We start from the raw sequence: 27958 nt of genomic DNA, 5'->3' as shown, positions 1-27958 counted from the left end.
TAATCTGTCTCAACTATCTCATACAGTTGGTGTATTACCAAGCATCAGTAGCCCAGGTAACAACCGCCATACAAATTCACTCCATCCTCTTTGTGCAGGTGCTTTCCACGTGAAGATGCGGAAGGCCAGCCAGAAGGACAAGCTGTACCAGGCATTCTACAACCCAGTGGAGCCTGGAATCTACACCATCTACGTCCAGTGGTCTGGACATCACGTCACAGGGAGCCCCTACACAATCCTCCTGGCCAGAAATAAGGACGAGTTGTACAGGCTGCAGCGTGATGGAAGTGTGACCAGCAACTTCTCCAAACCCCCATCCCCGAGGGATGTGTTATACTGAGCCCTGCCAAACCACACCATGCCCAATGAGAGATCTGTCGCTAGGAGAACGTATACCCCTGCTGTGGGCTTATAACATCAAATATGGTTCAAAACTATCTTTGTGCATATACTTGGAAATGGGAAGATTGAAGCCCATTGAATGTGGGTTAAGCCTGTACTCATTTCCTACAGTTGTATCACGGGCATTGACCCAGCTACTTGCCCACCTCCGAAAATGTGTGGGTTGAGAGAGTTGTTAAAGTGGTTGTTCATTTATGCCAAATACTGGCCCACCCACCCTTTAATCTTTCTACAAATGATGTCTATACCTGAGATTCGCTATAGTGAATAAATGAATTCATATCTTTTTGACCGGTATGGTAGGCAAGTGGTTAAAGCATTTGCTTATCACGCCTAAGACCACAGTTCATTTCCCCCAAGAGTTAGTTGTGTCTGCACAATTGGGTACAAACGTCTGTGAGTCACAGGACAAATACTTGAGTCTGCCACCATATGAAACTATTTGGGACATCATCTCACAAGTGTGTGCTATTTCTGATGACTGGTCTCCTTACACATGACCATGCTATCCCTGTTACTTAAGAGCACATTTGTTGTACAAACCACTGATATTATGATCTCAAGGGTATGGCCGAGCAGGCTTTCTAGGTAATGTATTTTTGTTAGGAGGAGAGCTGTACGATTAATATGCAGGCTTATTTCCCCAAAGAGAACATGAAATCCTGTTTGAACAACCATCAGACAAATTGTAGAATGCCCGAACCAGACTCAACTCAAACGGAATATTCGCTTTCCAAGGTTATTCAGATTTCCGCCAAAATCTACCGACAGGTTATTTTGTTTGACTTAGACTGAGAAAACTTACAGTCGAAACAGGTATTTTCTATCCTTTAACTTGGAATCTCAATTTGATCCACAGTATAGACAAACATGCCTTCCAGATCGAGACTGCTCCCTGGTGCTATTTATGTATATTTCACAAAGTGGAACCAGTTCGGTTATCTTTACATACCCCCTGTGTCAATGTTGTGTTTTTTAAGATTTTTTTATGATTATGTCAAATATTAGTTGTGATATGCAGTTATTGCAGCTGGTATTTTAATATGCAGCTGATATTTATGTATGACGGTTACTTAATCTGTGATCTATGTTTGTAGCAGCTTCTCATGTACTCACATGACTGTTTCAGGGAGGTAATCCATCCTACACAACCAAGCTATACCTACCCAACATTTCATAACAGAAATACAGTGAATCAGTCAGACCAAATGAGCATCTTAATTTCGAAAGTTTATTTAGCGCAATCCATACCATCTCCACTCTAAAAATACTGAGTACTGGATGGGTAGCCCATAGACTGATTCAGAGAGGGGATGCAGGGGTCCCCCCCCCCTCCTTTGTGCTGAAAGTTTATTAAAAGACCATTAAAACTCTCGTGTAAATGAAGCGTGCACCCCCCTTTCTCAAGAGTGTTAAACAACACACACACACACACACACACACACACACACACACCGCTCAAAAAGCTTTATCCGCCCCTGTTGCCTACGTGCTGGCTTAATATTAATTGTATCTGGGTTTGATGATTACAATGGGTTACATGGTCCACTCGTCCCAAACTTTTACAAATGGTTGGTTTTCTCAAATTTGCCTATCAACCAATGACTTAATGTATTTTGTTTGCACATGAGGTTACATCCCTGAAGCAGTTATGGCGTCTAGACAGTGCTATACTAGGAGCTGATGTATTTACTTACTTTCTTCAACATTAGGTTGGCAGAAATACTCACAAAACACAGTTTACTGGTTCCGAATTTGATAATGGTGTGTCAACAATGACCCTGTACCATTCAAGATGATATACTATAGACATGACATGTACTGTTCCTAGTTGATATACTGAACATAGTTATGGCATATACTTTGGCAGTTCCAGTAGTCATTGTATGTTAACAGTACATGCATTTAGAGACTAGGGAAGGGAGAGCACTCTATATCCCAGTGCTATTCTGCTGTACCATCTACTGAAGTATGCAAGTGTAGGACTGTTGGGTGCTTGGCATTCAATACATCAGCTGAAACTTGTATGAAATACTCAATTATATAAACGTGCAAGACATTAAATGGTTTAAGTAGGACACATTAAAAACTTCAAAGGTGACATCCTGATAAATAAAGAGAAAATACTTTTTTCAATTACAGCAGCTGAATATTACTGAAGTCACATGTTCATATTATGGTGTCAAATCCATATTGTTGTCAGCCTCACCAAACTTGTTCTAATATTTTGTCTGAAAATGTAAAAGATTTAAATACTGAAGAATATATAGATCACGGCAAGCGGTTTTTCTTTTCCCGAGATGGGAAATGACCAAGCTGGGTCCTCTAGTAATTACTTGTCAGGAAGCTGTGCCTGAACAACATCAGTATCTCCATGTGCCAGGTTAGCCTAGTGGTTGAGGCATTCAACAGAAACCAGGAGTTTGAATCCCTACATGATCCAATTGAGCAACCCTGTCCTACCTGTGATATTTAACATACAAGCAACATTGATTCATACTCATTTCCTCTCTGGTACATTGTCAAATAATTACATCTGCCATTTCTAAATTTCAGAAGGATGTATGAATCACAAATGTTAATGATTTATTCTGGCAAGGCTAAGATGTCATTGCAAAACAGGTATTCCCATTACGGACGTCAGCTCCATGCTGTGCAGTAGGCAGCCAATATTCACTGGATGTACCACTTGGAGATGCTAAGGCCCAGTGTTCTGATGCCCTTCCTTGGTGTTGAGGTCTATATAGTTGAGTGGTGAGGTGTGCAATATATTACAGTTGGAACGTCAGTAGTAGATTAGCTGTCACAGATATAGCATATCATCAACATACTTAGCTATAACAAAATTATTTTGAAATAAACACTTATTTACAATTTTGTGACATTTTCATTCTGCTTTGGAACAACAATGCCTAAATCGCTGGTACAACATCTGTCTACTGATCCATCACTACATCTGCCTACTGATTCCTACAACCTGGGACATCTGCCTACTGGGACATCAGCCTACTGATCCTTACATCACTTGGACATCTGCCTACTGATCCCTACATCACTGGGACAACACCTGCCTACTGATCCCTAAATCACTGGTACAACATCTGCCTACTGATTCATCCCTACTGATCCCTACATCACTGGGACATCTGCCTACTGATTCTTACATCACTGGGACAACATCTGCCTACCTATTCCTACATCACTGGTATAACATCTGCCTACTGATCCCTACATCACTGGGACATCTGCCTACTGATCCCTACATCACTGGGACAACATCTGCCTACTGATCCCTACATCACTGGTACAACATCTGCCTACTGATTCATCCCTACTGATCCCTACATCACTGGGACATCTGCCTACTGATTCTTACATCACTGGGACAACATCTGCCTACCTATTCCTACATCACTGGTATAACATCTGCCTACTGATCTCTACATCACTTGGACATCTGCCTACTGATCCCTACATCACTGGACAACACCTGCCTACTGATCCCTACATCACTGGTATAACATCTGCCTACTGATTCATCCCTACTGATCTGCCTACTGATTCTTACATCACTGGGACAACATCTGCCTACTTATTCCTACATCATTGGGACAACATCTGCCTCTTGATTCATCCCTTCTGATTCCTACATGGCTGGGACATCTGCCTACTGATCCCTACATCACTGGGACAAGATCTGCCTACTGATCCCTCCCTACATCACTGGGACAACATCTGCCTACTGATTCCTACATCACTGGGACAACATCTGCCTACTGATCCCTACATCCCTGGGTCAACATCTGCCTACTGATCCCTACATGTCTGGGACAACATCTGCCTACTGATCCCTCCCTCATCTCTGGGACATCTGCCTACTGATCCCTTCATCACTGAGACAACATCTGCCTACTGATCCCTCCTCACATCACTGTGACAATATCTGCCTACTGATTCCTACATCACTGGGACAACATCTGCCTACTGATTCCTACATCACTGGGACAACATCTGCCCAGTGATAACAGCCTGCTGACGATATCTGGGAAAAGAGATGGAAGATGAATCGTCAAAGAAAGAGAACTAACCAAGATTAAAGTTCATATTTTTATCAAACATAAAAAATAACATTTTATAAAATTGGATGAAATATATGAAGACTGCCATCACTTGCAGCAGATAACAATGTTCCCTGTTTCCATGGGTACCAGAGATGCTGGGATGTCAAGATGACCTGTGATTGGTCTTCTCTGTCAGCGATGTGGCCCTGGTGAACAAAGACTGGTGTGACAACCTCCGTATCTCCCCACTTGCTTCGATCATAGATCTGTACACAGCCATCAACACCTGGAATACAACAACCAGTATTGTCAGCATCACTCAGCAAGTGTAGGGGTGATATGGCAAGTTGGATGTATGTGCAAGCCATGCCAAACACAACAGTAACAAAAGACATATAAATCTATCAGATATATTGACAGGTTTATACTGTAAGCACAGACACAGCAACATCCTCAATATCTGATATCTGGGAGTCAGAGCAGTGAAATAATCCTTACCTGTGACTGCCACCAAGTCTGGATTAGTTGGGCATATCTGTGGACAGAAGATGGAGAGGCTTACACATAGCAGATAGGGACAGTTTACACAGGAGATAGGAACGGTTTACATAGGAGATAGGGGACGGTTTACACAGGAGATAAGGACGGTTTACACAGGAGATAAGGACAGATAACACAGGAGATAAGGACGGTTTACACAGGAGATAAGGACGGTTTACACAGGAGATAAGGACGGTTTACACTGGAGATAAGGATGGTTTACACAGGAGATAAGGACGGTTTACACAGGAGATAAGGACAGATAACACAGGAGATAAGGACGGATAACACAGGAGATAAGGACGGTTTACACAGGAGATAAGGACGGATAACACAGGAGATAAGGATGGTTTACACAGGAGATAAGGACGGTTTACAAAGGAGATAAGGATGGATAACACAGGAGATAAGGACAGTTTACACAGGAGATAAGGACGGTTTACACAGGAGATAAGGACGGTTTACACAGGAGATAAGGACGGATAACACAGGAGATAAGGATGGTTTACACAGGAGATAAGGATGGATTACACACAGGAGATAAGGAGATAAGGATGGTTTACACAGGTTTACACAGGAGATAAGGACAGTTTACACAGGAGATAAGGACAGGAGATAAGGACGGATTTACACAGGGAGATAAGGAGGTTTTACACAGGAGATAAGGACGGATTTACACAGGAGATAAGGACGGTTTACACAGGAGATAAGGACAGTTTTACACAGGAGATAAGGATGGTTTACACAGATAGATAAGGACGGTTTACACAGGAGATAGGGACAGTTTACACAGGAGATAAGGATGGTTTACACACAGGAGATAGGGACAGTTTAGGAGATAAGGATGGTTTACACAGGAGATAAGGACAGTTTACACAGGAGACCGTTTTACACAGGAGATAAGGACGGATAACACAGGAGATAAGGACACTTTACACAGGAGATAAGGACGGTTTTACACAGGAGATAAGGATGATTTACACAGGTTTACACAGGAGATAGGGACAGTTTGTACAGGAGATAAGGATGGTTTACACAGGAGATAAGGATGGCTTTACCCAGTTTAGGACGGTTTACACAGGAGATAAGGACGGTTTACACAGGAGATAAGGACAGTTTAGGACAGTTTACACAGGAGATAGGGACGGTTTGCACAGGAGATAAGGATGGTTTACACAGGAGATAAGGGCAGTTTACACAGGATATAAGGATGGTTTACACAGGAGATAAGGACGGTTTACACAGGAGATAAGGACACTTTACACAGGAGATAAGGATGGTTTACACAGGATATATGGACAGTTTACACAGGATATACACAGGAGATAAGGACAGTTTACACTGGAGATAGGGACGGTTTACACAGGAGATAGGGACGGTTTACACAGGAGATAAGGATGGTTTACACAGGAGATAAGGATGGTTTACACAGGAGATAAGGACACTATACACAGGAGATAAGGACAGTTTACACAGGATATAAGGATGGTTTACACAGGAGATAAGGACGGTTAACACATGAGATAAGGACGGTTTACACAGTATATAAGGACAGTTTACACAGGAGATAAGGACAGTTTACACAGGAGATAAGGACGGTTTACACAGGAGATAAGGACGGTTTACACAGTAGATAAGGACAGTTTACACAGGACATAAGGACAGTTTACACAGGAGATAAGGACAGTTTACACAGGAGATAAGGACAGTTTACACAGGAGATAAGGACAGCTTACACAGGAGATAAGGACGGTTTACACAGGAGATAAGGACAGTTTACACAGGATATAAGGACAGTTTACACAGGAGATAAGGACAGTTTACACAGGAGATAAGGACGGTTAACACATGAGATAAGGACGGTTTACACAGTATATAAGGACAGTTTACACAGGAGATAAGGACAGTTTACACAGGATATACACAGGAGATAAGGACAGTTTACACAGGAGATAAGGACAGTTTACACTGACTGACTGACTGACTGAGTATGGTTTTACGCCGTTTTTAGCAATATATTATAGCAATATCACAGAGGGGGACACCAGAAATCGGCTTCACAAATTGTACCCATGTTGGGAATCGAACCCGGGCCTTCGGCGTGACGAGTGAACGCTTTAACCACTAGGCTACCCCACCGCCACGACAGTTTACACAGGAGATAAGGACAGTTAACACAGGATATAAGGACAGTTTACACAGGATATACACAGGAGATAAGGACAGTTTACACAGGACTGACTGACTGACTGAGTATGGTTTTACGCCGCTTTTAGCAATATTCCAGCAATATCACGGCGGGGGACACCAGAAATGGGCTTCACTCATTGTACCCATGTGGGGATTCGAACCCGGGTCTTCGGCGTGACGAGCCAACACTTTAACCACTAGACTACCCCACCGCCCCAGTTTACACAGGAGATAATGACAGTTTACACAGGACATAAGGACAGTTTACACAGGAGATAAGGATGGTTTACACAGGAGATAAGGATGGTTTACACAGGAGATAAGGACAGTTTACACAGGATATACACAGGAGATAAGTTTACACAGGATATACACAGGAGATAAGGAAGATATTGTGGCCCATCATCTAGTCTGGATCAGGATTGCTACAAGAACATTACAAGTGGTGTGAGAGGACCAGACAGAGGTTTGATACCACTCCCTTCTGTCCTCCAGGAACATGACCAGCACTGTGTGGTCTCACCAGCAAACCCTAAAGGTCTGCCAGTCTCTTAGCATCACTAATTGACTATCTTCAACTTCAACATGGCACTTACACTGAGAGTTATCTCCCCTGGTTCAGCTTGCTGGAGTTTTGTCTGTACACTGTTCACACAATGCTTCAAGTTCCTGCAGTCCCGAACATGAATGTCACCACTACTACACATCTGCAACACCACAGTCTGTGACTTGTCTCCACACAGCGTCCACGTCTCCCTGCTGGAACAAGTGTTGGTCACCTGCTCCACTGTTATGTTACGTGATCGAGGGTCTAGAAGGAACAGTTCCCCAGACACAAGACCCGAAGTCAACACACAGGTGTCGTATAGAAGCATGTTTGAAATCATAATGTCTTGCTGACAATCTGAAGATAAAAGATCAAACTTTTCATGTTACTTTTCGAGAATATGAGTGAGTGAGTTTAGTTTATCGCCACACTCAGCAATATTCCAGCTATATGGCAGCGTTCAGTAAATATTCGAGTCTGGACCAGACAATCTAGTGATCAACAGCATGAGTATCAATATACACAATTGGGATACAATGACGTGTCAAACATGTCAGCAAGCCTGACCACCCGATCCCGTAAGTCACCTCTTTCGACAAGCATGGGTTACTGAAGATTAATTCTAACCCAGATCTTGATGCTCTGTAAGACTTCCGCCCGTATCCCCCTAAATTTGAACGATGAGGAAACGTTTCTTTGTGTGGCATTTTTAGAAGTTGGATATTTCTTTCAGTATGTTCAGATACAATTAAAGAATCATGTTAAAACTCATCCTTATCAGATGAGGAGTATATATTCAGGTGATATGATTTGACTAGAATGAAATTGACGGGGGGATACGGGCGGAAGTCTTACCGGATGCTCATACCCATGCCGGTTTAGACAGTGTTAATTACAGTTAAAATTGCTTGTTGGGACCGGAAAGTCGTGCCGGAATACAGAATAGACAGGTGCCAGATTAGACAATGTTTTAATGATCATAATATCGTTCTAAAATTCAGGGACAGAAATTTTATGCCGGTTGGGAGAGTGTGCCGGATCAGACAGGTGACGGTGTTGGCAGGTTTCACTGTTCATTATCAGCAGAATGCATTTCCAAAAGAAAAGTAAATAATTATAACATTGAAAGTGTGTTTGAAACTAACCTCGTGTGTCGGCCACTGTTTGCTGTGTGTTGATGTCACCTACAGAGATGCTGGACAGATGGGAGCCAAACATCAATCGGTGGGCATCCAAAACACACAACTTTGCTGAATGGCTGAAAAAGGGGAGATAAGTACTGTATATAATTCAACACATATCACAGACAAGTGCTTGGTGGCTCGACAAGGGGAGATAATTACTGTATATAATTAACCATAAATCACACAATTAAAAGTGACCATATTTTTTCATATTTAGCACTAGTTTTGTTTACATGATGACTATACTGAATGTGACCAGTTATTTGAGCGGTTGACATTTTGTGCGGAGCTGGGGTTGGTCTGTTTAGCTTCCTGTACTCGGAAAAGGAGCTGGCTGAGGTGGTCATCTTATATACTTTCATTGCTTCTTTAAGGCCAGACTATGCCCACATGTACATGTAATTGCTGTTGATAGCTTACTTAATTAAAAAAAATATATAACATTACTACTGACGCCTTTGTGTAACCTTTAATGCAGGAGGGCTGGACAAGGGGAGATAAGTACTTATCTCCCCTTGTCTGACCATCCAACTGGGGAGATAACACATTGTATATAAATGTTACATATGGTTAAAGAAAACCTAAGCAACAATTTATCAAAAGATATTTGCTTCCTAGGAACCCTCAATTTTCCTCACTGCACAGCTTGCACAAGCCCTATCTTAGCATCAGGATTTCAGGTATAGTCAACCTCACCATGTCGAGTTCTTGCTGCACAAATCACCTATTTTCTCAATGAGATCTGAAACAGAAAATAACCAAAATCTGTCTAAAGAGTAACAAATGCCAGACGAAGATTGCAAGTTTGGAAATTTTAATATAAATTGTATATTTATATACTTATCCTATCTCACGACTTGCACCTCTCTCTCTCATGAGGAAACTGCCAGCCTTCTGTCTTAGTAAAGTAATAAACCTTTAGTCTGAATGATGCATAGCAGTAGCAAGCACTACGATCTGATTTTTATATGATTGTGTTCGGACCTTATGTGTCAATGTGAAGCAGTGTGCGAAATAGCCACTGGCCCGCTAGCCCGTGGCTAGTAAAAATCCAGTCGGGCCAGTAAATCTCCACAGTCACTGGTCCGATTGGCTAGTGAAATTTCATAGGGTCATTTTGTAAATATCTCACTCTCTCTGACTTGTTAAGATATAATACTCTTTTAAATGATGCACGATTATGGCCTGATAAAAATGTTAGCAGTTTAATGATGAAACCTGTGTTCACACTCGAATTTCGGGCTAGTGAATTATTTTGTGGGCTAGTAACTTTCAGGCATAGCTAGCCCGACTGGCTAGCAAAATTTGGAAACTATTTCCCACACTGGTGTGAAGTTGCATCACTGTGTTTTACTGGCCTGATGTATGAGATGTCTCTACACATTCAAACCTAAATTTTTAAACTTATCCTATCTCACGACTTGCACCTAGCTCTCTTGCTTTGACTTTTAGTGGAATGACTGTAAACTTTTTTCCATAGGCCTCCTTGTTCATTTGCCCGTGCACTCCATGCTGCTCTCCTTAATTAGCTTCCTAGTTCATAATAAAGCTTGCAGCATGCTCCACTAATTGCCCACGTGACTACCTTGAATGATCATTCTCTTTCTTGTCGCATGACTGTGTGGACGTGCTGTATATTAGGGATATTATTTCACCCTAACAATTGTTAATCTTATTCTATCTCACGACTTGCACTTATCCCACGGTTGGACGGCGGGCCGCAGATTACCCTTCTGTCTGGACAGTGCGAACAGCTGGTCTTGGAGCTGTGTGGACTGATGACAACCGTAGATAGCGATGTACAAGGGAGGCCTGTTACTCATGCACGCAACTCCTATGCTTGTAGTGGGTTCTCCGGAACCCCTTGGCTTACTATGCACAACGACTCCCAGGGAGTAGGTAGCTAACGTAGTACCCTTGAGTTTCTTAGTAGTGCGGAGATGTTGGAGAAACTCAGCAACGACCTGAGCCGAGGTGGAAGTGGGAGATGCAATTCCCCTAAGCTTGCAATAGTCTTCAAACTTCTTCCACTTGTTGTCGTACAAGGAACAGGTCGAAGTACGATGCGCTGAAGTGATAGCTGTGGCTAGCCCTCACCTCACCTCCGATGAACTGGAGTTTCTCAGTCGGTATTAGTTCCGATTTCGCGATGTTCAACAGCCACCCTAATTGTCTGAGCAGCGTGGTGGTGAACTGTAGCTGGCGAAGCAATACGATCGGATCCTGTTGAGCCTGGATGCAATCGTCTATGTAGCTTTCGAAGGTGATCCCTTGAAAGTGGAGGAAGCTTGGTAATTAGGGTAAAAAGCCAAGGGGCCGTGGAAATTCCAAATGGCAGGACTTTCCATTGGTAGTGATTCCCATTGAACACGAGGCGAAGGTACTTCCGGTGTTCTGGATGTATCGGAACGTGAAGATAAGCATCCTGAAGATCTAGGCTGATGAGGAAGTCTCCCTTCTTCAGGATGGTGCGTAAAAGGTTGATCGACACCATCCTGAAGAGAGGCGGTGGAAGCAGGAATTGGGCATTGAACAACTTCATATTGAAGATGAGCCGGAGTTCGTTGGAATTTTTCTTTGGAACCAAGAAGATGGGGGAGTAGAATCCTGGAGTGACAGGCGATGGACCTAGGAGCTCTATCGAGAGTTTGTCTAATAGCGTACCTATTGTGGATTGCAGAGTCTGAAGCTGGTCCACAGGATATGAGCGATGAGCCGGATGCGACGTCAGAGGTGGACTGCCAATAACGGGTATCTGATGGCCATGAAGTAGCAGGTTGGTGACGTACGGATCTTTGAGGATGGTCCACTTCGGGGCGAAGATCTGCAATCTCCCGCCTACCGGAGTGTTGTAAATCGGACGACTGGGGGCGGGAGGTCCCAATTGTGCGATTGTCTCAAGCCGCCACTGCTTCCCGGCGCTGGTCCCTGGGCCAGAGTTGGTCCTGGGGGTGCGATGGGAGGAACCACCATGGCCAGATCTGTTTCCTCTGCCACGGCCTTGAGTGGATGGGCCACGAAAAAGAATGTGTAAATCTGGAACGGTAGGGGGGAACTGTGCAGTTCGACGCTGTTTTAATGAGTCCTGGAGCTGTGACTTCTGTATCTTTAACAGTTCAATCGAGACTTGAAAGTGGGTTTCTTTATCAACTTTATTAGATACTTCTTGGATGCTACCATTGAAGAGGGAGTCAGTAAACCAAGGCTGGCGAAACAGTTCTGTTTAAAATCGCTCCTCCCATGAAGAGATGTTAGGGGTCCACGTCGGCGAACAGCAAGAGTGTAGCCCACAAAATGAGACAACTGATCCAGGATAATTTCAAACTGGTCCATAGCTAAAGTCATGCATCCTCTGATGTTAGCGTCTTGATCAGAGTAAGTATGCTCCAGAGCAGTGTTAACAGCGTCGACTGTTGCAATCACGCAACTAATAGATGGCAATGTCTTTCTCACGGCTGAATCCATGTGAGCCAACTCTCGGTCCTCAATAAGGTAGGGCGAAGCAGCTCGTTTGCCACACAGGGTTCCAATATCCTCATCAACTGTTGGAGCCGTAGAGATTTTTGTTAGGCCGTGGACATGAGAGGTAGAAGGATTATATCTGGGAGCAGAGAATCCGTCTTAATTCGTTTCAGGCTCTTGAAACCATCATTTAGTGTACTGGATAATTTCAGAATACAAGGTCGAGGTGGTAGGGTGATGGTAGACCAATATCGGTTCCTAAGAGTATAAGAGTGATCCAGGTCATCTGCTGAAGTACTCAAGGGAAGTTGGAGCTCCTCAACAATCCAAAGGAGTACCTGAGGTGTCTCAACTGCTGCAAAGCTACCCCCAGGGGTCGATAACTCAGAGTGAGCGGGAGATGCAGGCCTGGCTATTTGGACTGGATCAATCTCAGGAGGTGGACCAGATGAAGAGCCAGGAGCTACCGAAGCCGGATGGGCTGGAGTAGACGGCTGTATTTGGTTCCAGGCTGAGGTTATGGCCCTGATCATCATATTTAGATCCGGAGTCGCTGTAGGAGTGGAATTGTTATCAGGTTCCCATGACTCAGCGATGATTCTAGAGTGAGTCGAAGGATTCTCAGAGCATGTAGACGGAACATCGTAAGAGACTGTAGGCCTATTAGTGGTATCAGAGCAATGATCACCCGAACGTCGGTCAGAGGAACTGTATCGAGATCTCGACGTGGCAAGTACCGAAGTAGGTTGGTAAGCCGGTGATCTGGATTCCCTAGTATGGCTAGGTGATCTGGTATGATATGAAGAACTAGTCCGGGTCGCTGTAGTTCCATTTGGTGATCTGGTTCTGATTGGAGCTCTGGTTCGACCATCTGAATAGCATCGGTCATGAGAAGTGGATCTGTACTGTGATCCCGATTGATCAATGGCTCTGTAAGGTGATCTAGATCGTATAGGTGACCTGGGTTGGTAAGATGATCTGGATTTGTAAAGTGATCTCGACCGAACAGGTGATCTGGGTTTGCAGTTGCGATCTGGCTTGATTTGGTGATCTGGATTGGATAGGTGATCTACTTTGATGTTGTGATATGGATCGGTTCAGTGATCTGGATCGGTCTGGCGATCTACTTCGATGTTGTCATCTGGATCGGGTAGGTGACCTAGATTGGTCCGGTGATCTGATTCGAAGTTGTGATCTGGATCCATTCGGTGATCTGGATCGGTCCGGTGATCTGATTCGAAGTTGTGATCTGGATCCATTCGGTGATCTGGATCGATTAGGTGATCTGGATTAGTCCGATGATCTACTTCGACGTTGTGATCTGGATCGGTTCGGTGATCTGATTCGAAGTTGTGATCTGGACCCGTTTGGTGATCTGGATCGGTTAGGTGATCTGGATTGATCAGGTGATGTGGATCGTAGTTGTGCTCTGGATCCATCCGGTGATCTAGATCGGGCTTGTGATGGTGATCTGGATTGTGAAGGTGATCTAGATCGTTGTGGTGATCTAGAATGATGTGGTGATCGGGATCGGGCGATTAGGGTGATGTGGTGATCGGATCGATCGGGCGATTAGGTGACGAAACCTGAAGTGTTGATTCATGATGAAAGTCCCCCGGTGACGCTGTTGTAGCCGGTTCAACGAACTTTGGGGAGACAGTTGGCTGGTTGAACGCGGTTGGCCAGGCTCCAAACAAACTGAGACAGTCGAGGGGATATGTACCGATGATCTGGATGATGATAGTGTCGATCTAAGGTCCCCTGGTAGTGTAGATGGGACAGGCAACAAAGAATTGTTGATCACAACCACCTGTGAGTGATCTGACGCTATGGAAGGAGGTGATTGATGCGTATGTAATAGGTGCCGAACGTCCTCAGATAAGTAAGAATCTGATGAAGCGTCCATAACATCCTCTTGAACCACAGACGTTGCTCTCTTGCGTGAAGGTACGATTTTCTGTCGCTGTAACTTGATACGCTTGGCAGGAGTGGGATCAGATTCTGTTAATTTCCTGTCCCTATCGGCGATTCTCCGGGAGCAAACACGAAGGTAGGCCTTAAAATCCTCATCTTTTAGTGAATTACACTTGCCACATCGTTTGTTCCAGTTACATTGTCCAATACAGTCACTGCAAGACAAGTGAGGGTCAAGGGACGAATAATTCGTCTTGCATTGAGCACAAACTTTCCTTTTCCTTGACTGATTATGAGTTTTCCCCATGATGTTAGGGTGAAATAATGTCCCTAATATACAGCACGTCCACAAAGTCATGCGACATGAAAGAGAATGATCATTCAAGGTAGTCACGTGGGCAATTAGTGGAGCATGCTGCAAGCTTTATTATGAACTAGGAAGCTAATTACGGAGAGCAGCATGGAGTGCACGGGCAAATGAACAAGGAGGCCTATGGAAAAAAGTTTACAGTTGTTCCACTAAAAGTTGAAGCAAGAGAGCTAGGTGCAAGTCGTGAGATAGGATAAGTTTAGAAATTTAGGTTTGAATGTGTAGAGACATCTCATACATCAGGCCAGTAAAACACAGTGATGCAACTTCACACCAGTGTGCGAAATAGTTTCCAAATTTTGCTAGCCAGTCGGGCTAGCTATGCCTGAAAGTTACTAGCCCACAAAATAATTCACTAGCCCGAAATTCGAGTGTGAACACAGGTTTCATCATTAAGCTGCTAACATTTTTATCAGGCCATAATCGTGCATGATTTAAAAGAGTATTATATCTTATCAAGTCAGAGAGAGTGAGATATTTACAAAATGACCCTATGAAATTTCACTAGCCAGTCGGACCAGTGACTGAGGAGATTTACTGGCCTCGACTGGATTTTTACTAGCCACGGGCTATTTCGTACACTGCTTCACACTGACAAATGAAGGTCCGAACACAATCAGAGTAGTGCTTGCTACTGCTATGCATCAGTCAGACTAAAGGTTTATTACTTCACTAAGACAGAAGGCTTGCAGTTTCCTCATGGGACCTGGAAGAATTATCTGAGCAGATTTCATGAAAACAGATTGTTGTTGTTAGAGCCAATATGGGGAGGAGAGTAGTGGTGGTTCGATTAATTGAAATAATCGAAGATTGGTCGCAGTGACTAAACGACCAAGCAATTGATCATGTTTTCTCATAATTGAACACAAACAATTCTTGAAAACGTTTTGCATTAACAATATTTTTCACAAGGTTGGTTTTGTCTGTTACACTTCATAAGCACTTCAAGCTTGTTCCAAGTCATTATTGAATTTATCTTAAAGACTCCAAGAAATTAATGTTTCTAACATACTAGTCATCCTTTAAAAAATGTGCAATTTGCAAAAAGAAAATCAAAGAACTACATGTTTTATTCTTTTTGTTTTTGCTCGAACAAAAATAACCAGGAAAATTTCATAAATGACGCTAACCAATTATTTTCGATGATTGATCGATTGTAATGAACCAATCATCAATAATGGGATTTTAACCAATTCCCAACACTAGAGGAGAGTATGATAATAACCAACTTACATCATTCACAGGAGAGACAATGTTTTATGTTGATACCGGTTTTACAATAAGGCTCATTGGAAGCTTACAAGGGTAACTGAAGCTGACATACAATCAGCTGATTACACAAAATAAATATGAAACTGTTGACATGGTATATTTGCTAGTTTACATTTCATGTTCTTTCTTATAAACAACTTACTTCCATCTTCTGATCCAAGCTGCCAGGTTTCTACAGAGTTGTCTCCCCTGACACAGGCCAACACTTTCCTGAATCACATACACCCATCGTAATGCAAACAAATTCAAATTCAAGTAAAACAGCAAATGATCAGGGTAACTTTATATCGTCCTTGTGCTAATCCATTGAGATGGGTCTAAATTGACTTTTCTTCCAAAATGCATATAGTAACACGAGTCATCAGGCCCCACAAATATCAACGAAAAAAATCATCTGATAGTTACTTCAAGTCCAACTTGATGAGAGAATTTCTGTCTAATCTGTCCGCCTGTATACAAGAGTAGTTACTAAGCTATTTAAACAATAACGTGGAAATCGATAAAACTAAAAATGCCAAATATCCACAAATAGAAAAAGGCACCACTTTAGGGTCTGTTCGATATATCTACCAATTTTTGTTGAAAAATATTGAATATTTTTTTAGTTATGCTCAAAAAAAGAAAGATAGCAGACAGACAGACAGACAGTCAGATGGATATGGACATAACTGGATAAAAAGAAGACATGAAACAAATGTTGTTCTTTTGAAGGCCAACATACATGAAATTCAACAGTGAGTGAGTGAGTTGGGGTTTTTTTACGCCGCTTTTAGCTATGTTCCAGTAATATCATGGCGGGGGACACCATAAATGGGCTTCACACATTGTACCCATGTGGGGAATCGAACCCGGGCCTCTGGCGGACGAGCAAATGCTTTAACCACTAAGCTACCCCACCGCCCCAGACGCCGAAATAAAACTGACCGGTGAACGGGTTACCCTCTATAGAGGGTCCATCCGATTGTGTTTACTCTGATATAGCATTGAGATGAATGACATAATGCCGCCCCTGAAATTCAACAGTATTTTTAAAATCTACATCTAGAATTATATCATTAGCATGATTTGTGGAAGATGTTCACTGTAATTGACCATTGTTAATGCTGCTTCTAGATACATGGCTGTAGACTGACCTATAGTCCTGTCCAGTGTCCACTGACTGTCCCAGGTGATGTAGGGATATGATAGAGCTGTCTGTGAAGCCGCCATTCACCAACTGGAAATCGCGGTCTTTTGTCAAACCATTCTGTGCATGAAGAAATATTCAAAGTTAACACATTTCAAAGAGCTCTACCCCTGTAATTTATTGGACATCTAGGTAGACTGGGGACCAGTAGTCCTGGGACCATACAGACAGCCTGTTGTTGTGTCCCGATGGTGTGGATCATTAATCAGGACTTGAGCAAGACTTGATTTACTGGACGTCCAGGTAGACTGGGGACCAGGTAGTCAGGTCCTGTATGTTTCCATGGTTACTTCAAATTTGATCATTGTCACCGTCCAGGTAGATACACCCATGGTTACTTCAAATATCATCTGTGACTGTCTGCAAATCAACTCTCCAATGTGTCAGATATGGAGATGACAACTCTGCTCATTAATTCTCAGCAGTTTCCAGAACACAAGTAGTTTTTGTAATGTTTCTTTTCTACTAATATATTCTTTAAATTACTGTTTAATACCCGTATAAATGATGTAAACCCCTGTGTAGACTACACACCTCCTTTAACATAGCAGAGCATGCACTGGGAGAAGAAACGTAGGGGACCGTTCATAATTTATGGCTAGGGGGGTGATGATGATTTTAAGGGAGGATCATACATTTTCTGGAGGGTTGAGGGTTGGGGATGAGGTGGTAATCAATTTGTACACATGTACTGGGCATGTGTGTGTGTGTGTGTAAGCTAAGGTATCTATAAATATGTTTCTAAGATGCTTCGATGAAAGATCAAAGGTGCCGACAGTACTTTATCAGACGATAATGTGCACTTTTTGCATTTTCATCACAATGAATTTTCGTCACTGCGCCATTCTAGTCTGCCCCCTCGTAATCGAACCATTTTACATTACGTCACAATGTAAGCGACGTCACGATGCATGTCAGTTGTCATCGCCTCGTACGGCCTCCTACAGTAAACTACTCCGTTGCATCCCGTTTCTTGGTTTGCAGTTGCTTCACGCAGCTAACATCACTGATGGAAACATTACGTTTATGTTTTCCGACGGTTAAAATGTCTCAATTCGACTCACAAGTTTTCAGCGACACGGTAACGTTCGCAATGTTTACATTCCCACAATGCAATCGTGGAATGTCGCTTGACTACTCAGCTTCATCTGTATGTACTGATCTAAACTTACGTTGTAGAAATGCGACTTTCATATTGCCCCATATGGTTTAAGTTAATCACAGATGTCATTTTAAAAATTAAAAAGATAATTAATCTGAACGTAAACCGTCATCAAACTGTGTATCATTTGATTTTTTCTGGTAACGTTCGTCTTAACGTAGGGGGCCAGACTCATCAATAGAACAGCGCGCCAGTTAGCCCTGTGCGAGGATTCTTAATTTAGGTCACCGACACCGTCGTTTGTTTTCTGCCTTAGATTAATCATAATTATCTTTAGAAAGTATTAAAGTAGGAAAGCATCCTCGTGCTTTAACTATAATATTTCGGTCGGGGCGAAAGTGTGATTTATTACACTATACATGGTGGTAGAGCGAACTGTATTTCTTAATTAAAAGCCACACATATCAGTCAGACACTGAACAATGTTGTAATCAGCTCGAGACTAATGACAACATCGGACTATACCCACAGCACTGTCTTCCTGCACACAGATCTGGGCAGGGAGGGACAACTCCAGGAGTTCATGTTTCTTTTCATCTGATGTCGCAACAACCAAACCTGCACAAACAAAACAGCATTTTGAACAGCATATAGATGAACACAATCAGTAGTTATAGCTATTTCAAAACTACCTTTGTAATAAGCATGTTCATGAAAACATTAAACAGAGTTAGAACAAGATGACATAACGTTACCAAAGGCACACATTGTAACCATGGTTACACACAAACACCCAGATCACACATTGTAACCATGATGACACAATCAGCCAGATTACATATTGTAACCATGATGACACACAAACAAGCAGGTCACACACTGTAACCATGATGACACACAATCAGCCAGATCACACATTGTAACTATGACACACAAACAAGTAGGTCACACATTGTAACCATGATGACACACAAACAAGCAGGTCACACACTGTAACCATGATGACACACAATCATCCCGATCACATATTGTAACCATAGTGACACATAATCAGCCAGATCACACATTGTAACTATGACACACAAACAAGCAGGTCACACATTGTAACCATGATGACACACAAACAAGCAGGTCACACACTGTAACCATGATGACACACAATCAGCCAGATCACACATTGTAACTATGACACACAATCATCCAGGTCACACACTGTAACCATGATGACACACAATCAGCCAGATCACACATTGTAACTATGACACACAATCATCCAGGTCACACACTGTAACCATGATGACACACAAACACCCAGGTCACACATGGTACATAACCATGATGACACACCATCATCCAGATCACACATTGTAACCATGATGACACACAATCATCCAGATCACACACTGTAACCATGATGACACACAATCATCCAGATCACACATTGTAACCATGACACACAATCATCCAGATCACACACTGTAACCATGATGACACACAATCATCCAGATCACACATTGTAACTATGACACACAAACACCCAGATCACACACTGTAACCATGATGACACACAATCATCCAGATCACACATTTTAACCATCATGACAAACAATCTTCCAGATCACATATTGTAACCATGATGACACACAAACAAGCAGGTCACAAATTGTAACCATGATGACACACAATCATCCAGATCACATATTGTAACCATGATGACACACAATCATCCAGATCACACATTGTAACCATGATGACACACAATCATCCCAGATCACACATTGTAACCATGATGACACACCATCATCAAGATCACACATTGTAACCATGATGACACACAATCATCCAGATCACACACTGTAACCGTGATGACACACCATCATCCAGATCACACATTGTAACCATGACACAATCATCCAGATCACAAATTGTAACCATGATGACACACCATCATCCAGATCACACATTGTAACCATGATGACACACCATCATCCAGATCACACATTGTAACCATGATGACACACCATCATCCAGATCACACATTGTAACCACGATGACACACCATCATCTAGATCACACATTGTAACCATGATGACACACCATCATCCAGATCACACATTGTAACCATGATGACACACAATCATCCAGATCACACATTGTCACCATGATGACACACAATCATCCAGATCACACACTGTAACCATGACACACCATCATCCAGATCACACACTGTAACCATGATGACACACAATCATCCAGATCACACACTGTAACCATGATGACACACCATCATCTAGATCACACATTGTAACCATGATGACACACCATCATCCAGATCACACATTGTAACCATGATGACACACAATCATCCAGATCACACACTGTAACCATGATGACACACAATCATCCAGATCACACACTGTAACCATGATGACACACAATCATCTAGATCACACATTGTAACCATGATGACACACCATCATCCAGATCACACATTGTAACTATGACACACAATCATCCAGATCACAAATTGTAACCATCATGACACACAATCAAGATCACACATTGTAACCATGATGACACAATCATCCAGATCACACATTGTAACCATGATGACACACAATCAAGATCACACATTGTAACCATGATGACACAATCATCCAGATCACACATTGTAACCATGATGACACACAATCATCAAGATCACACATTTGTAACCATGATGACACACCATCATCCAGATCACACATTGTAACCATGATGACACAATCATCCAGATCACACATTGTAACCATGATGACACAATCATCCAGATCACACATTGTAACCATGATGACACAATCAGCCAGATCACACATTGTAACCATGACACAATCAGCCAGATCACACATTGTAACCATGGCGACACAATCAGCCAGATCACACATTTTAACCATGACACAATCAGCCAGATCACACATTGTAACCATGGCGACACAATCAGCCAGATCACACATTCTAACCATGACACAATCAGCCAGATCACACATTGTAACCATGGCGACACACAAACACCAAGGTCACACAATGTAACCTTGATGACACACAAATACCCAGGTCACATATTGTAAACATGATGACACACAAACACCAAGGTCACACATTGTAACCATGGTGACACACAAGTAGCCTAATCACGTATTGTAACCATGATGAAACACAATCGTCCTCGTCACACATTGTAACTATAGTGACACGCAATCACCCAGGTCACACATTGTAACCATGGTGACACACAATCAGCCTGGTCACACATTGTAACCATGGTGACACACAATCACCCAGGTCACACATTGTAACCATGGTGACACACAAATCCCTGTGTCCTACTGACACAGACTTATGAGAACTAATAGAATTGACCTGACCAGCTGTGCTTATGCTCTTAACTACTGTCTGAAATAGAAAAAAACTGTATTTTTCAAAGTCCAAAGCGACTTATTTAGAACAGACCATGGCTTTATGCATATTAGTGTGCGATGATATTGTATTTCCAAGGACACTTTTAAAATGCCTCTTTTTAAACTAGACTTAGCTTCATTATAAACGATAGCTGATGTAAAAAAATACAAACTTTAATACTGAAACCATCAAGGATGTAGCTACCATGGAGCCTCACTATCACTATAAAAAGAAACAGGTTGGAGGGTTGTCTCAAAAGCCAAACCAGGATGAGTGTCAGAGAAAGTGGTTGGGGTTATACTGGGGAATAGAGATATCAGCTAAGATCAGATAATCCTTTAGGGGAATTAAACTGGGGGAAGTAAACGGCATGTCTTAACAATTAACAAATAATTTCCAGTCCTGTCGATTTTGGGGTGGTCTTGCCACCTATATATTTTGAGACATTTAATACGATAGTTGATTTAAGCTTTTCTATGGGTATCATATTCTTTTACATATCTCAACATAAACTATATGAAAGACACGTAATATGATAATCAATAGATGAGACATATTCAATACACATGAAAAAAGCATAAAATATCTTTGAGATGACCCCTTGTGCCTGTAGGCAGCACATGCATTTCATACCAGGTGAGTCGACGGTCCGTCGTCATACCTGGCTAAGCAACCTAATTGCCATCTATAGTCTGACCTATTGTTTTCAGCAGCTATTCGTATTTTTTCTAAGTTTTGCCGGTTTTACAAGTAAACATGCATTTCTGGATATCCTATTACACATCCCACTGAACCCAGTTAGGCCGATGTGGGTTGTTTCAACATATGCTACTTGCAGTTGTGTAAATTTTACGGATACAGAGTAATAGCACTAAAAACATTTTTTGTCTATTTCCGACAGTACTTTAGTTCTGTTGCCCAATGACTTATAGACTTACGATCAGATGACAGCCAATCAGAAGCCTGGACTGGTTTGTGCAGGTCGTACATGTGTAGGGTCTTGTACCTGGAACAACTCAGACCGTCAGAATCACACCAATACCACTGCCAGCAAGACCACTAGATGGACCTTACCATTCTGCACGATGTACTACTTACAGGTTTTTGACATTTGAATAACCTACAGCTTCTGAGGAAATATCCTCAATCTTCCTAAGAACACCCAAACATTACTGTAACAATGAGACCCGCTTGATGTTCAACGCTGCTGTTATATGAGGCTGACATACAATATGAGGGTAACGCTATTTTTCAGGGCATTATCATTTGCAGAAGCCTGAGGTCTTTCATTAACTGCCCGACGCAGGAGGGCAGTTGAAAAGACCGAGGGCTTCTGCAAATGATAATGCCCTGAAAAATAGCGATACCGTTACTATAGCCTTGACCTTTGCCCATACTACCAGCCGCCATTTTTCTCAGAGCTCAAAAACGTTACAGTTCCAGTCGTTTTTCATTGCCGTATGTCGTAATTTATGGTACAATTGTTACGGTTGACACCGACAAGAAAGTGCATAAAGGCACAGGTACATGTGATGAATGGGAGTCAGAAATTTCGTCAATAATGAACCCAAGTTCAAACGGGCCGTATGTGATTGAATATCAACAGCTGAGCTACTTATGACGTCACCTAACAACGGGCTTGATAATGGCCCGTCGTCAAGCATTTTGCAGGCATTATCAAGTTACAGTGGCTCATTTCTGATAACGTGAGGGCGTTTTAATGATAATTCTATCCATTTTAGCTATAAAGAATGGTAAACAGGCTGAACCTGGACTTCGTATCACTGATCATAGGATTCTTCCACACTATGGGCAGTGACCATGTACAGTGAATGGCAGCAAGATGGACTGGCCAACCATGCTTTCCAATGAAAAAATACATGTGGTCTCACCTTAAGCAAGTCATTTGTTCAAAATTGCCTTTGTTCACCCAGTGAAAATGGGTACCGGGTGGGATATGTCATGTGACTATTAACCTTCCAGTGCCTCACAAGCAGCTTGGGTTATCCGGGGTAATAATAATCAGATTGTTAGCGCTATGGGCATTCATCTAGTGAATCAAGTTTAGGGCATTATAAACTCATATAAGAACTTACTTTTTTATAGAGTCAAACAGCCAGTCATCTTCCAGTGCCATGGTGTAAGTCAAGTCTTGGGCTTCACCTTCTGTCACTGAAGGAAGGTTGTGTGGGATCTGTATCCGACAAGACAGAAATATGTAACATATATACTACCCATCAAAAGTTTAGACTCAATTTAAAGCACTCACTATATGTTATGTATATGTATGTGGTTACATCAAGATGAATTTCTCCACCAACTACAATACACCAGTTCATAACTAAACAGTACCTTTAAACAGTATGGAATATTTTGCAAAAAGCTAGTTTAGAACAGTGGACAAGTAAGTGGCTACATTTACACTAGTGAGTCTAAACTTTTGATGGGTAGTATATTTGGGATTACACTTTCTCAGTGGGGATGGTGTATTTATATTAACTGCAGAAAGCATCATGTACTTAAGGGTGCTCTTATTCTTTCCTCAGGTAAACCTCACCTAAATATGTCCATAAAATGTTGCTCAAGGTTGCATAGAAACGTAAATATTTGCAAGTCACATTTTCTCAAAAGTAAGGTGAAAGGTAGGATTTTTCATATATTTCTCATTGAAAAGAAAATTCATTTGAGAGTAAAATATTTTGCTTATTTCCAAACCAGAATGGCAACAATTATGCACATGCTGAACTAAGGGCCATAAAAACATTGTCTCTTGTAAAGCATGAATACATCCTTTTCTTAGGATAATACATCCCATGTGCAGTGAATATACCAATGTACACACCTTGTAGAAGAAAACTGGAGGTAGCATATACCACAGTTAAACACAAACTATTAAAATACCAGTATACCTGTTGTGAGCAAAGAATAGAGGCAGATAGTGACTTGGCTGTGTTTAACACTGCCTTATTACCCCTTCAGTTTAAACAGTTTCCAGTTACAATACTTATATCACTGAATGTCAGTTCAAAAAAGGAGGAAGGCATGAAGTGATGTAGGTCTTACATGTTTAAATCCTCCATAATCTCCAGGGTATACGTCCACTAGTGGAGATTTATCAGAATGTATACCCTGGAGATTAGTGGAGATGAAGTGATGTAGGCAATAATAATAATAATAAGAGTATTAATATCGCGCTGACTTCCACAACACAAGGGCAATGCTCAAAGCGCTGACAAGTCACAGTTCATATGTACAAGAAAATACAAGGATACATGTTTACCACTTTGGTGAAACACACAACCACAGGCAGTGCTGAGACATAATGATGGCCTGACATACCCGAGGGCTACGATGGAGAACGTGAAAACATCAGGAGCATCAAGGTCATGGTGTGCTTCAGGCACAGCAGACAATTCATTCAGCACTATATCACCTCGGAGTTTGTAGATAACATCCAATATAAACATGCATTGAGATCACCTTGGAGTTTGTAGATAACATCCAATATAAACATGCATTGAGATCACCTTGGAGTTTGTAGATAACATCCAATATAAACATGCATTGAGATCACCTTGGAGTTTGTACATAACATCCAATATAAACATGCATTGAGATCACCTTGGAGTTTGTAGATAACATCAAACATTAACATGAATTGAGTGAGTGAGTGAGTGAGTGAGTTGAGTTTTATGCCGCACTCAGCAATATTCCAGCTATATGGCGGCGGTCTGTAAATAATCGAGTCTGGACTGGACAAACCAGTGTTCAACATCATGAGCATCGACCTGGGCAATTGGGAACCGTGGACATGTGTCAACTAAGCCAGCGAGCCTGACCACCTGATCCCGTTTGTTGCCTCTTACGACAAGCATGGGTTACTGAAGGTTCATTCTAACCCGGTCCTTCACACGCTAAACATGAATTGAGATCTCCTCAAAGTTTGCAGATAACATCAAATATAAATCAAGATCGAATATAAACATTCAATTAGATCACCTCCTAGTTTTGTAAATAACAACGAATATTAACGTGCATTGCGATCACAACCAGGTTAGATGTGTGAGACTGATCTTAACCAATCGGTGTGAGAATATTTGTATTTTCCAAGTGTAACAAGTTTAGTTTTATGCCGCTTTCAGTAATATTCCAGCAATATCACAGCAGGGGAACACAAGAATTGGGCTTCACACATTGTACCCATGTGGGGAATCAAACCCGAGCCTTCAGCGTGACGAGCGAACGCTTAAACTGCCGGGCTACCCCACCACCCCTGTTTTCCAAGTGACTTCTGTTACATGTCTTAATCTCGGATTACACATACTCCTGTGATAATCTCGAAATTATCAACACTTTGTTATTAATTGTAGTAAAAAGGACTGATTTTTTAAATCATTTGTATAATGTAAGGTTTATCACAAATCAACAAAATGTCAACAATGTGCTTTGACAGCATTCGAGTGAGATACCTTCTTACATAATCATAATAATCTGTGAGTATTACATCAGAGACCATGATAAATCAAATATATGGACTCTGATTATATCACACTTACTGGCGTTGTGTTATGTCTACTTTACTGAACAGGGTGTGAAACCACTACCACAGGAGCCATTGTCTACACTTTTAATAATCTCTCATCCTGGGCCTTATGTATAATACAGAGTGTTACATAACAAGTATTAACAACAGTTTCCACAAGTTTGCTTTGAGACCGACTTCGCCACAGATAAAAGCAAAGTTATTGTCCTTGTAAAGGCACAAAATTGATACTGAAAGATGAGCTTGAACTGGACAGATAAACAATTGTGACTTTTACAAACTGTTGCTACAAATATAGTGATAAGTGATGGTGTTGCAATTGACGATGCATTCTTTCACCATTGACTGCTTTCAGTTTCGTACAAAATAATAAGAAAATCTCTGATCTTACATTCCAAGGGTTTCTCAACTTGAGTAGAACATGTTTTAAACCAAGGTCTGTTTACAAATATGGTATCAAGCTACACCCCTCATGTCCCTCCCTTCATTTTTTATAGCATGATAAACAACTCCCCATATTCATTTAGTTCTAAAATGAAAGTATGTGACTTCCTTATCATGTGAAGCCTATATATGACAGTTGTACACAAGTAAACTTGACACACATAGGAAACATTAAACATTAGAACAGAACCACAATTATTCTATTTCCTTTTTACACTTCACACTCTTCTTCCTGTCAGCACACTAAAAGTCCAAAATGGAGACATCTTCATCAATACCCTATGGCACACTTGAAACAACTGCTCCGTGAACAGATCGATCATAATTATGCATTGCAGCTTGTAGTCAACATCACAACTTTTCATACATCACACTCTCAAGTATCAGTTCTATCCCTTTTTGAGGCCATGAATCTCCACCATCAACTGGTCCTCTGCTATATGTGGCCTGATACAACACATGGTCCATATGTCCACAATATAAGCATAGTTTGTACTCACTCAAACAATCTCTTAGCATTTGAACTGTGCTCTTTAATAAACTGTCCTTAATATAGAAAGGATTGAAAATTCTTAGTTTGTTGTTTTTATGGGTATATTGTTTCATCTAAAATTCTCATTTAATGTGTAAGATAGTAGGTCTTGAGCTGTGTCGGGACTATTAAAGAATTTCTTTTGGGACAACTTGTCAAAATTTTACAGTACAGGCTAAGTTCAATCGACTGTTCACAATCCATAATAGTAATTCCATTGTTTTCGATTTGGTTAATATGTTCTGTCTCCCTCAAGAATATCACAAGACCCACAAGACAATAGATTCGACAAAACATGGAAAATCGATCGCATACATAAGCCTACATTTTCTCTCTATTTTGATTACTGCCTGTAGTAGCATCATTACCATAACGAGATGAGAGTGAGATGTTCACTGTGCTAATTATGTTCAAATAGGATACCTCAACGCCATACAGTCTCTTATAATTAACAAGAAGTCCACGGTGTAATTACCAGAGTACATTTATTGATTGTCTCAACTAATGAGATGCAGTCACTCAGCCCACTTCGAAAGGTGCACATACAACACGTGTTGCGCATGACGGAAATTCCGGAAGCGGAAGTCAATGCCCTTGGCGTTGTGCCTACCGATTTTGCGTACGGCGTGGTATCCCAGCAGACGAGTCTTGTTTATACCAGTGATTTTACAGTAAGTGTAATTGTTTGCTTGTAACACTTCGAACTGTGGTTGGTTATGAAGATCTGGCTTCTTATGCTACAGGTCCATGTTTTGTGTTGATCGCCATTTA

At 41.7% G+C, this 27958-nt stretch overlaps 3 protein-coding genes across 5 annotated transcripts in view; 2 read left to right on the top strand and 1 right to left on the bottom strand.

Moving 5' to 3' along the window:
• LOC124269622 (filamin-A-like) overlaps positions 1-3276 on the top strand; it is a 64123-nt gene extending 60847 nt beyond the window's left edge. Inside the window, exon 22 of the mRNA XM_046704657.1 lies at positions 99-3276. Coding sequence (XP_046560613.1) covers positions 99-340 — 242 coding nt within the window. The 3' untranslated portion in view covers positions 341-3276. The remainder of the gene's footprint in view (positions 1-98) is intronic.
• A 1219-nt stretch (positions 3277-4495) lies between these two features.
• Positions 4496-27833, bottom strand: LOC124269621 (WD repeat-containing protein 73-like). 3 transcript variants are annotated; one of them, XM_046704654.1, is made up of 11 exons: positions 27663-27833; positions 23765-23862; positions 22607-22674; positions 18760-18848; positions 17076-17188; positions 16085-16152; positions 9621-9666; positions 8886-8998; positions 7790-8097; positions 4962-4998; positions 4496-4749 (listed from the first exon to the last, which is right to left on the bottom strand). In XM_046704654.1, the coding sequence occupies exons 1-11, from the start codon at positions 27747-27749 to the stop codon at positions 4535-4537; spliced, it is 1242 nt and encodes a 413-aa protein (XP_046560610.1). In that variant the 5' UTR covers positions 27750-27833; the 3' UTR covers positions 4496-4534. The 3 variants fall into 3 exon arrangements, with proteins under 3 accessions (XP_046560610.1, XP_046560611.1, XP_046560612.1); XM_046704655.1 differs by having other exon boundaries at positions 27611-27685; XM_046704656.1 differs by lacking the exon at positions 27663-27833 and having other exon boundaries at positions 23761-23862.
• The window catches only part of LOC124269620 (long-chain-fatty-acid--CoA ligase 4-like), a 51696-nt gene continuing 51504 nt past the window's right edge, over positions 27767-27958 (top strand). The window contains exon 1 of the mRNA XM_046704651.1: positions 27767-27858. The gene's annotated coding sequence lies outside the window, so the exon portion shown is untranslated. The remainder of the gene's footprint in view (positions 27859-27958) is intronic.

This window comes from Haliotis rubra, unplaced genomic scaffold (assembly GCF_003918875.1).
Source record: "Haliotis rubra isolate DU_JTF1 unplaced genomic scaffold, ASM391887v1 Scf146, whole genome shotgun sequence".
Classification (NCBI taxonomy): Eukaryota; Metazoa; Mollusca; class Gastropoda; order Lepetellida; family Haliotidae; genus Haliotis; species Haliotis rubra.
Note: the sequence above shows the minus strand (reverse complement) of the source record. Positions and strands in the feature narration are given on the sequence as shown.